At 49.1% G+C, this 12,145-nt stretch overlaps 1 protein-coding gene across 9 annotated transcripts in view; it reads left to right on the top strand.

Annotated features, from left to right (window-relative positions):
* Positions 1–12,145, top strand: part of PICALM (phosphatidylinositol binding clathrin assembly protein) — a 94,665-nt gene that overhangs the window by 45,166 nt on the left and 37,354 nt on the right. For all 9 annotated transcript variants that reach the window (XR_013231699.1, XM_077341389.1, XM_077341391.1 and 6 more), the window contains exons 5-9: positions 542–635; positions 1,986–2,097; positions 4,468–4,574; positions 8,612–8,653; positions 10,217–10,302. Coding sequence is in view for 8 of the 9 variants with exons in the window: in XM_077341389.1 (XP_077197504.1) it covers positions 542–635; positions 1,986–2,097; positions 4,468–4,574; positions 8,612–8,653; positions 10,217–10,302 (441 nt within the window). In the remaining variant the exon portion in view is untranslated. The remainder of the gene's footprint in view (positions 1–541; positions 636–1,985; positions 2,098–4,467; positions 4,575–8,611; positions 8,654–10,216; positions 10,303–12,145) is intronic.

The raw sequence follows: 12,145 nt of genomic DNA, 5'->3' as shown, positions 1-12,145 counted from the left end.
CAGGACTCATGGAAGCCCATACCCTGCCACACATTTCCTTATAGGTGTTACGGGATTCTTGCTCTTTCCTGCGACCTAAAGATGTCCCGGCTCTGTGGCCAAATACTCAAATTTGTGCTGAGCCATTTCAATAGGCACTGCTTTCAGTAGGAATCAGAGTCCACATTTTGGTATTGCGTTAAAAGCCTTTAGAGGGGGGATTAGACAAACTTCTGGAATACAAGACTCCCCATTTTGCAGGGCCTGCCACGATCCTACAGGCTATGCTGTCCATACATGGACACAGGTAAAAGGAGGGCCCTGGCAGGGGTGGCCAAACTGTGGCTCTCCAGATGTCCGTGGACTACAGTTCTCTTGAGCTTCTGCCAGCATGGTGCCGGTAGAGGTTCATGGGAATTGTAGTCCATGGACAACTGGAGAGCCACAGTTTGACCAGCCCTGCTCTATGGCGATATTCCATATGACAGCGGTGAATTTGCAGAGCTTAGCAGGGCCTTCACATCTTTCCTGATTTTCCGTTTTTCCCATTTCTCCGCATTAGGGCTGATGGAGTGATGAGGACGATGAATACAGAGAAACTCCTAAAAACTGTACCGATCATACAAAACCAAATGGATGCGCTTCTTGATTTCAATGTAAGTGATTCATTACAGTAGCTAAACAAAGCTGCAGAGAGCTGTCTTTCTAAACCAGGGGTAGTCAAACCAGATGTCCATGGACTACAATTCCCGTGAGCCACTGCCAGTGAATGCTGGCAGGGGGCTCCTGGGAATTGTAGTCCATGGACATCTGGAGGACCGCGGTTTGACTACCCCTGTTCTAGATTAAAAGACTGGTCTTTCAACTTGGCTTCGTTCCTGAGTCTCTCAGTTGCCTCTGCTCAAGATTACTTGCCCAGTAGTAAGTTATCTAGCACTAGTACGGAGACAGAGCATTTAAGAGATCTCTGGTTTTGCACGTCCCAGCATGTTGTATGTATAGTGTATAGTTTTTCTGTGTGTGTGTGTGAGAGAGAGAGAAGTGTCATCAAGTTATGGGTGGCCCTATGAAGTCCTTCAAAGTGCCCCATCGTTAACAGACTTTTGCCTTTCAAATGGAGGGCCGAGACTTCCCTTATAGAGTCAGTGTCGGTGAGTCAGTTAAATTTATTGCGTGTAGCCAAAGGCCATTGCAAGCATACAAACAAGCAATCGACCGTCTCAACAATGAGGCAGACTTTACAGGTTCAGGATACAATATGAAATCGTTCGAATCGATAGCCCAACCAAATCAAATTAGATCTGTTCCTAATTTCCATTGCCGCTAAGGCGAATAAAGCTACGCTGTGCCGTTATACAAGAGTCCGAATCTGACAGTAGCAAGCATATTATCTCAGGCTCTGTGTGCCCTTTATATGGAATGAGCAGCTTTCCCGGAAATGTGAATCTCAGCTCTGAATAAAGGGGGCAGTGGAGTCCGTAATGAATTACATCTTCTGCAGCTGGTTCTCCACAAATGCAGGTCCTTGTTTCAACCGGTCCCTGTGCATTTCTACCTTCCAAGTAAGCCGTCGGCATAGTCTGGGAATGTAGGCCGTAAAAGACTTTCTAAGCTTAAGGCTGTGAGTCAATGATTCTCATATTGAGTCTTCCCCTTTTCCCGCTGCCTTCAGCTTTGCCCAACGTTCTTGTCTTTTCCAGCGGCTTTTGTCTTCTCATAACGTGATCAAAGTTTGGCAGCTTTAGATTAGTCATTTGAGCTTCTAGGGAGAGTTCAGGCTTGATTTGCTCCCTCATGGCTTCTTTAAGGATCTGTATTTAATTTGGCCGCTCAACAGCAAAGGGATTGTTCAGTTATGTCGGCTGTGCCGTCACAACCTTGTCGCCCGCTTGTGTTCAACCACGTCTGGGCGTGTGCTTGTGTATCTTTGCGCAGAGTTCTTGAAGGGGGGGGGAATGAACAGCTGTTTTTCCAGTTTTACGAACTTCTTTTTATGTCCTCACCAGGTCAACAGCAACGAACTTACAAACGGCGTAATTAATGCTGCCTTCATGCTTCTCTTCAAAGATGCCATTAGACTCTTCGCAGCATATAATGAAGGGATTATTAACCTGCTGGGTAAATATTTCCTCTGTCAGGTCTCTTCCTCCTTAGTCAGCGAGGCGGTAATCTTCGTTCTCGGACTTCCTGCAAGACAACTTTAACGACTCCTTTTTAATCTTTTACTTCTCTTCGCGTATTGACGGAAATAGGCAGTTGGCCTGAGTACAAAGTTGGCCCAGTGTTTTGATACGGGGGGGGGAGAGAGGACTTTGTTCCTTGAGCTATAATCTTCTCCCTGCCCAGCTGCCGTGTAACCAAACTGCAAAGCTGGCAATCTTCTCTGCGTTTTATTTAGGGAAGGTGCCTATTTTCTCACTAAGTATGCCCAAACTTCACTGTTAACTTTATTGCCTTTAGGGATGTGGTCACAGAGTGATTTAAGACTGTGGGTCTGAGTCTCCCTTTTGGATCCTGAAGAGCTTTCCAAACCTGGAGTGTAGCGTAGGCAAGGCATTACTTGTCACTGGGGGTACGTTGGGTTCCCCCACTCCCCTGGTATTGCAAGTATAAGGTTGGCCCCATTCTTAGTCTCGACAGAAACATACCTGCTAAATGGTTTCATTGACAGAGATAAGGTTAACCTGCTAAATTTTGGCATGTTACTCACATGTAGAGTTCATAGAATCATAGAGTTGGAAGGGGCCACACAGGCCATCTAGTCCAACCCCCTGCTCAACGCAGGATCAGCCCAAAGCATCCTAAAGCATCTAAGAAAAGTGTGTATCCAACCTTTGCTTGAAGACTGCCAGTGAGTTGTTGACATCCAGGTTGCTCCTGGAGAGCTACCGAAAATATACAGATCAGGTCCCCTGCTTTGGAGGATGAAATCTGTGGCATTATGTTCCGTCATGGTGTCTCCTCTCCCCAAACTCCGCCTCCCAAATATCCAGGTATTTCCCAACCCAGAACCGGCAACGTGTTACCTGCAATTAAGCTAGTCTGCAAAAAGATGGGCACCCTTCCCTGCCACTTCTAGGAGCAGCAATCAGACAGCAATCTATCTAAATCAAGCAGGTTAGACTCCCCTGGGCAGCTCGCACTAGAAGTGACTTCTTCAGAATGAGGATAGAGATAAGGTTTTATGCATTTAAACACAGTACAGACTTTGCTCCACAAGTTTTGATGCGTCAGGGCAATCCCCACATAAAATGCATTTTTTAATTTACGTTATTTATTTACCGTCCGCCTTTCTCATTGGAACTCAAGGTGGGTTACACACGCCAAACCCTTGCTGTCCAAAGGATGGGATATTCAATTGATAGTACAATAGGGATCCTGAGAATTTAGGCAGGTAGTGAGTGGGTGGGCAGAAGGTATTTGTGCTTGACTCTTGTGGCCCTTTCTTGCATGCCCAGGGAAATGCCGATCGTGACTTTAGGACTGGGAAGTGAATTTCTTCCAGGCCAGACTGGCCAGGGATTTGGGGGGGGGGGGTTGGGGGGGTGATCATCTGGGCATGGAATTGGGGACACTCTGGGTGGACAGGTAGTTGTGAATTTCCTGCAATGTGCAGAAGATTGGACTAGATGACCCTGGAGGCCCCTTCCCACTCTATGATTCTATTCTAGGGTTGTAGAAGCAGTGGGAATGTAAAAACATGCCTGAAGCAAATCATAAGTATCGACACATTAAATCAAGGGTAGTCAAACTGCGGCCCTCCAGATGTCCATGGACTACAATTCCCAGAAGCCCCTGCCAGCATTCGCTGGCAGGGGCTTCTGGGAATTGTGGTCCATGGACATCTGGAGGGCCACAGTTTGACTACCCCTGCATTAAATCATGCAGAACTTTTTTTCCAGCATACCATATTAGAGACCTCATTCCCTAATCCTTTATCTGAGCAGCTTGGTGAATTGTCGTGTCCAGAGCAACCCGGCTGTCCGCATAGAAGAACCCTCTTGCTTAATCCAATTTTGCACCGTTTGCGGAAAGCCCAGAGAACGGGAACCACCTTTTTTGCCGAGTCAGGGGAAAGGGTCTTCTAAGGAAAACAGCAGGAAAGGCGACTCAGCAAGCGTTCATGACCCCTCTGTGGTTCCTGTTCTCCGTGGGTCGATGATCGCTGGTCATCACGATAAAACTTAAATGCGGCTTCTGCTAAAACAGGACTTCATCCTGCCCTTGAAGGAACTCTACGTTTAATTAATTTCATCTTTCAACTCTGTCATCAGTATTCCTTAATCTGCACCTGTCATTTGCGCTTAATCGGCACAGCTGACGTGAGAACATATTGAGGCCCGAGCACTCAGCGCAGCTTGCAAGGGTTATCTGCTCGCTTCCCGGCAAACATCCTCAAACTCCCAGGCTCCCGACTACCTTGACCGCCATGTGCCGTAAACAGGAAAGGATGTTGACCCACCGACCCCCGATTCTCTTGTTTTGCAGAAAAATACTTTGACATGAAAAAGAACCAGTGCAAAGAAGGCCTCGACATATATAAGAAGTTCCTGACTCGAATGACAAGGATTTCGGAATTCCTCAAAGTCGCAGAGGTAAAAAAAATAAAAATTTAAAAATGGACGAACCTGCTGAGGGTAGTCATCCCTCGGGGATGAGTGTAGGTGGCCGGATTGGCCTTAAATTGGAGAACGATGACCATGATTCTGACATTTCTTGAGCTGCTGAGCTTTGGATTTATGGTTATCAGCATGGAGACAGGCTGTGGGAACGGTTGAGGCTGGGAATCACACCGATATTCTGGCCTCCGGGCCAGTTTGGTGTAGTGGTTAGGAGTGCGGACTTCTAATCTGGCATGCCAGGTTCGATTCTGCGCTCCCCCACATGCAGCCAGCTGGGTGACCTTGGGCTCACCACGGCACTGATAAAACTGTTCTGACCGAGCAGTGATATTAGGGCTCTCTCAGCCTCACCCACCCCACAAGGTGTCTGTTGTGGGGAGAGGAAAGGGAAGGCGACTGTAAGCCGCTTTGAGACTCCTTTGGGTAGAGAAAGGCAGCATATAAGAACCAACTCTTCTTCAGTAATATCAGGACTCTCTCAGCCTCACCCACCTCACAGGGTGTCTGTTGTGGGGAGAGGAAAGGGAAGGAGACTGTTAGCTGCTTTGAGCCCCCTTCGGGTAGAGAAAAGAGGCATATAAGAACCAACTCTTCTTCTTCTTCAGTAATATCAGGGCTCTCTCAGCCTCTTCTTCTAAAATATCAGTTGAATTAGTGCCAGACTCATGTTTATCACCCGCTCTCACCAGAGATAAGGAGAGATTCAAAGGAGTAGCTGTGTTGGTCTGAAGTAGCACAATAAAATCAGAGTCCAGTAGCACCTTGAAGACCAACAAAGATTTATTCAAGGCGTGAGCTTACGAGGGCAAGCACTCTTCGTCAGACTGACGAAGAGTGCTTGCACTCGAAAGCTCACGCCTTGAATAAATCTTTGTTGGTCTTACAGGTGCTGCTGGACTCTGATTTCAGAGAGAAGGAGGGTTTTCTGGAATGATCTTGTTTTTCATCTGGGAGATACATTAATTTAGGATTTTAATATTAATGAGTATCATTGGATTATGAAGGAGGGTTTTCTGGAATGATCTTGTTTTTCATCTGGGAGATACATTAATTTAGGATTTTAATATTAATGAGTATCATTGGATTATGTTGTGTTGGTGTTATTGTTTATTGTGGCAGGTTATCCACCCCGAGCCTTCGGGGAAGGGCAGGTTATACATACAGTTTTTCCTTCCTTCCTTAGAAGGCGGCTGGGTGCAAACGATAAGGCTTCATTGAAATGATAGGCCGGGAAGTACATCATGTAAACGTCTCCTTGGCAGCCTCTACATTCTGCTGTATCAGTGCACACCTAAGTACTGAGTCAAACTGCGCGCTGTGCTGTGCGCCTGCAAAACTGTGCCACAGTTCCGTGCTTTGAAATCTTCCCTTCCTGCCCTAATTGGGACTGTGATTGCTCTCACAGAGCGTTTGCCCACAGCCATCTTTAAAAATGCATTATGTCATCCTACTTAATGCTTCCATTCCCAGTCTCTTGACCCTTATTATCTGGTAGAATGCTGTTAACTGGTAACATGTCAGTGCTTCCCAACTGTTTTTCCAACACTTTGGTTTCTGGAGGCTGAAGGTGCAGAAATGGGAGGGAAGGAAAGGCGTCTATAAATCCTCAAGCTCTTTTTTTTTCCCCTCCTTGATCCCTCACTTGGTGCATGCATCCTTGTGTGTGTGCCCTCATGCTTCTCAGCCAAGAGACTGGTGTTGAACGTGTATTACACTTGGGTCTTTTGACACTCTCTCCCCTGCCGGGGGGAAGGGGTGAGATGATAAGAAGGCAACCTTGGTGTTTCTGTAGCTGGGGAGAGAATATCAAAAGCCTGCCCTTTGGCTTCCTTTCCTTGTCCCCCAATGTGTCTTGTCCCTTCCTGTCAAGCCCCATAGTGACTTCAGAGCAAGGCAGCCTTGCTGCATCCTGGGAGTTTGTGAGTAAGAGAGGAATAGTCCAGAAGAGAAGTTCCCCCTGCCCATAATCTGTTCCTTCCAGCAACAATCCAATCCTGGGGGAGATCAGTGACAGTCCTCTGCCCCTCCCTGCCTCCCACCCTCTTAAGTTTCTTGTAGGCTCTTGAACAACAAGAGCATTGATGTCCCTAGTTCCAAATATGCAGTCTTCCTCCTGGGATTCACCAGGGAACCTGCTTTATTAATGTAGCTCTGTTCTGGCCTTTTACCAGGGATTCAGGTGGACAGCTGCCCATCAAGGAACCTAGCCTGATCAGAGCTAGCAACTATTGCTGCAACTAGTAGTGGCCTCTTGTCTTTGAGGTAGTTCATACTTACTCAGAACCTGACCTTAAAAGTGAAGGACCATGGAGCTGACGGGCAGAATAAACAAAGGAAACAACTTTCAGCTGATCGTGCATTGAGCAGGGCATTGGACTAGATAGCCCCTTCCCAGTCTAGGATTCATTGAGTCTAGCTCAGCAGTGAAATGGGCTGCCTCAGGAGGTAGTGAGCTCCCCCTCACTGGTGGTCTTCAAGCAGCGGCTGGACAGATCCTTCTCCTGGATGCTTGAGGCTGATCCTGCACTGAACAGAGGGTGGGACTAAATGGCCTGGATGGCCCCTTCCCACTCTAGGATTCTGTGAGTCTAGTTCAGGAGTGGAATGGGCTGCCTCAGGAGGTGGGGAGCTCCCCCTCACTGGCGCTCTTCAAGCAGTGGCTGGACAGATCCTTCTCCTGGATGCTTGAGGCTGATCCTGCACTGAACAGAGGGTGGGACTAAATGGCCTGCATGGCCCCTTCCCACTCTAGGATTCTAGGAGTCTAGTTCAGCCGTGGAAGGGGCTGCCTCAGGAGGTGGGGAGCTCCCCCTCACTGGCGCTCTTCAAGCAGTGGCTGGACAGATCCTTCTCCTGGATGCTTGAGGCTGATCCTGCACTGAACAGAGGGTGGGGCTAAATGGCCTGTCTGGCCCCTTCCTACTCTAGGATTCTAGGAGTCTAGTTCAGCCGTGGAAGGGGCTGCCTAAGGAGGTGGGGAGCTCCCCCTCACTGGTGGTCTTCAAGCAGCGGCTGGACAGATCCTTCTCCTGGATGCTTGAGGCTGATCCTGCACTGAACAGAGGGTGGGACTAAATGGCCTGGATGGCCCCTTCCCACTCTAGGATTCTGTGAGTCTAGTTCAGGAGTGGAATGGGCTGCCTCAGGAGGTGGGGAGCTCCCCCTCACTGGCGCTCTTCAAGCAGTGGCTGGACAGATCCTTCTCCTGGATGCTTGAGGCTGATCCTGCACTGAACAGAGGGTGGGACTAAATGGCCTGCATGGCCCCTTCCCACTCTAGGATTCTGTGAGTCTAGTTCAGGAGTGGAATGGGCTGCCTAAGGAGGTGGGGAGCTCCCCCTCACTGGTGGTCTTCAAGCAGCGGTTGGACAGATCCTTCTCCTGGATGCTTGAGGCTGATCCTGCACTGAACAGAGGGTGGGACTAAATGGCCTGCATGGCCCCTTCCCACTCTAGGATTCTGTGAGTCTAGTTCAGGAGTGGAATGGGCTGCCTAAGGAGGAGGGGAGCTCCCCCTCACTGGCGATCTTCAAGCAGCGGCTGGTCAGATCCTTCTCCTGGATGCTTGAGGCTGATCCTGCACTGAACAGAGGGTGGGACTAAATGGCCCGCATGGCCCCTTCCCACTCTAGGATTCTGTGAGTCTAGTTCAGGAGTGGAATGGGCTGCCTAAGGAGGTGGGGAGCTCCCCCTCACTGGCGCTCTTCAAGCAGCGGCTGGACAGATGCTTATCCTGGATGCTTAAGGCTGATCCGGTATTGAGCATGGGGTCTGGCCCGTTCGAACTCTAGGATTCTATGACTTCCCAGGCTGTTGCTTGGTGTTCTCTGCAAGCCTGCACCATTCATTTCATGGAAATAATGGCTTCCTCTTAGCAGATTTCTTTATGGTAATAGTTTAGTACAGGGCCTGCATTATATGAAACGTCACTATGCAAACCTAATTAATATTGCCTTCTGTGCACTTATGTTTTTAGCTGGTGTCTTACTAAAATCTGTTTGTTGTTGCAGCAAGTGGGCATAGACAGAGGAGACATCCCAGATCTTTCTCAGGTGGGTAATTTCGGGCATCTGTCATACATGCCTGTGTTTTCCAGCTCTTGCCATCAGAAGGCGTTTTTGTTAAGAACATAACAAGAGCCCTGCTGGATCGGACCACTGCTCTATCTAGTCCATCCTTGTCTTGTGGAGTGGCCAATGAATTCCTTTGGACAGCCAATAGCAGGGCATAGAGGCCGAGACCATCATAAGAACATCGGAAGAGCCCTGCTGGATCAGACCAGTGTTCCGTCTAATCCAGCATCCTGTCTCACACAGTGGCCAGCTATTGACATTGAGGCCTTCCCCTGATGTTGCCTCCTGGCTCTGGGATTCAGAGGCTTAGTGCTCCTGAACGTGGAGGTTCCTCTCCATCACCATGGCTAGGAGCCATTGACGGACTTTACTTTCTAGGCATCTCCCTAATCCCCTTTTAAAGCTGCTTATTCCTGGGGCCATCACTACATCCTCTGGCAGCAACGTCCACATTTGAATCACTCTCTGTGTAAAGTAGTATTTCCTTTTGTCCGTCCTGACCCTACTGCCCATCAGCTCATTGGATGCCCTCGGGTTCTTGCATTTTGAGGGAGGGAGAAAACATTTTTCTGTTTGCCCCTTAATGTGTTTTAAGTGGGACCAGGGTGCCCTAACTCGGCCATTCCCAAGCATTCAGTCCCAGTTATTTGCAGCTGTTTCACAGTTAATGATAATTGGTGACAACAGTTTGAGAAAGGCTTCTCCTTCAAAGCTTCCAATCATGTCATTTGCACACCATTGGCTTCTAGCAAGTGCTCTCTCTCACTCTCTCTCTCTCTCTCTCTCTCTCTCTCTGTGTGTGTGCGTGAGTCAATTCCCAGCCACAGTCCCTGTCAATTCACAGCCATCTTTCAGCGACCCTATAGGGCAGAGGTGGGTAAACTGTGGCCCTCCAGATGTCCATGGACTACAATTCCCATGAGCCCCTGCTTGCAGGGGCTCATGGGAATTGTAGTCCATGGACATCTGGAGGGCCACAGTTTGCCCACTCCTCCTATAGGGTTTTCAAGGCAAGAGATGTTCAGAAGGGGTTTGCTCATTGCCCACCTCTGTGTGTCATGACCTTGGCATTCCTGGGAGACTTCCCATCCTAGTACTAACCAGGGGCCAACCCTGCTTAGCCTCCGAGATTTGATGAGCTCAGGCCAGCCTGGACTTTCCAAGTCAGGGTTACTGTCTTCCCTAGATGAGCACAGATCACTCATCTGGGTTTTCACTGGCCCACTCTCAGTGGTGTGTTAGCATGTTTATAGGTCGGCTTTCGAGTTAATCCCTTGGAATGTAGAAGAACCGCTCATGACGTATGCGGCCTTTTTCCTTGGACCCTTTTAATTCCCGTAGGGCTTCTTGAATTACTCGTCTGTGGAAACAGATGCATGCATGCCAATCACACTTAATATCGTCATACACTTAGGAGCAGTTAAGAGTTGGCCGCATTCACCGGCTTGCCTTGAATTCTCTCTCGTGTTATGGAGCCGGTGCTGGGGACGTGGGGTATTTCCTGGCCCTTAAATTGCCAAAGCCGCCTTCTTTGCTTTGCAGGCACCGAGCAGTCTTCTGGATGCCTTGGAGCAGCACTTAGGCTCCTTGGAAGGAAAGAAAATCAAAGATTCCACCGCTGCAAGCAGGTACATCTTCGTCCTCAGCTGCGAACCTCGCGTAATGCATCTGAAGATTCCTGGAATACAATTTGTTTTGATCTTAATGGAACCCAGTACATGAGTCCTGCAAAGTTAAGCAAACACAGTCGTCTGCCCCCCCCGATTGTACTATTTTGGGCTGCAAATGAGGAACGCTTACGTGAAAGCTCTCTCATTTAAAAAAACAAAACAAAAACCCTGAACATGTGGTTGGCCAAGCCCTCCTCTTTGTTTGCAGGGAGTTCTGCGGGAAGCATGTAAGCATACAATGGTGCAGCGTAGCCTAAAAGGGAATTCAGTCGGGGCAAATAAGTGTATGTTCAGCCTGCTACTTCAGATCAAAACGGAGGTAACAGCAGCTGCTGCCATGCAGGGAGCTGATTGTGACGACTGAACTCCTTGGGGAAAATGTGCTTACTACTTGCTTCTGTGCGGAAGCGTGGAGTAGGATTGTCAGGGAAGGAGGAGTTGGCTTCGTGTTCCAGGCGGCAGTTTCCCCACTAGGGTGCCGTTGCCTTTTGATGAAGCGTCAAGCTCCGTGTAGTGCTTGTCACATTAACCGGCAGCCGCATTGAACAGAGCAGCAGCGCTTGACATCTGTGTTAAATGCTTTTTGCCAGCGGAGCACAGGGAATTGCTTGCAAACAAGGAAAACATCATGGAAGGCTTTCTTTGGTTGCTCTGTTGCCGTAGGTGACTTACGGCAATTCTCTGATGCCTCTGAGAATTCTCTGAGAGTCAGCTTGGCGTAGTGGTTAGGAGAGCCGGGTTCGATTCTGCGCTCCCCCACATGCAGCCAGTTGGGTGACCCTGGGCTCGCCACAGCACTGAGAAAGCTGTTGTGAGCAGGGATATCAGGGCTCTCTCAGCCTCACCCACCTCACAGGGGGTCTGTTGTGGGGAGAGGAATGGGAAGGCGATTGGAAGCCACTTTGAGACTCCTTCGGGGAGAGAAAAGCGGCATATAAGAACCAACTCTTCTTCTCTTCTCTAGTATGGTATACATGAAGCTAGCTTATACTTAATCAGATCCTTTCTCCATCTACTCAGATTGGCAATGGCTGCCCAGGGTCCCAGACAGAGGTCTTTTCCATTACCTAATGCCAGATCCTTTAACCAGAGGTGTCGGGGATTGGACCTGGGACCGTCTGCATGCCAGGCAGATGATCTGTCACTGAGCTACCACACAACCCCTACTGTTAATGATGTAGCCCAGAGGTGGCCGAACTGTGGCTCTCCAGTTGTCTGGGGGCTACAGTGCCCGTGAGCCCCTGCCAGCAAATGCAGGATGACCTGGGCATGATGACCGGCCTTTCTCTTGAGTTCTCTGGACTGGAGAGCACTTCAGAAGGAGGGGAAAGCTGTTTTCTGTGCCCCAAGACCATTGAAGAAGAAGAAGAGTTGGTTCTTATATGCCGCTTTTCCCTACCCGAAGGAGGCTCAAAGCGGCTTACAGTCGCCTTCCCATTCCTCTCTGAAGCTGGCACAGGTGGTGTCTCGCTGCCCCCTTTAGGGGGCTGTGCTTATATCTGCATTTCTGGGGAAGCAAAGGTTTCCTTTGTTAGGACCACTTGCCAGGGGTGTGCGGAAAAGACAGATATCATTGGCAGGTCTGAGAACGTTAATGGGACAGTCGTTCGTGTAAAGCAGAAGGCTGTAATGCAGGGGTAGTCAAACTGCGGCCCTCCAGATGTCCATGGACTACAATTCCCATGAGCCCCAGGGGCTCATGGGAATTGTAGTCCATGGACATCTGGAGGGCCGCAGTTTGACTACCCCTGCTGTAATGTATGGATACTTGTTCAGCAGCACACAACTGCAGCCAGCTAAT

This window comes from Paroedura picta, chromosome 6, assembly GCF_049243985.1.
Source record: "Paroedura picta isolate Pp20150507F chromosome 6, Ppicta_v3.0, whole genome shotgun sequence".
NCBI lineage: Eukaryota > Metazoa > Chordata > Lepidosauria > Squamata > Gekkonidae > Paroedura > Paroedura picta.
Note: the sequence above shows the minus strand (reverse complement) of the source record. Positions and strands in the feature narration are given on the sequence as shown.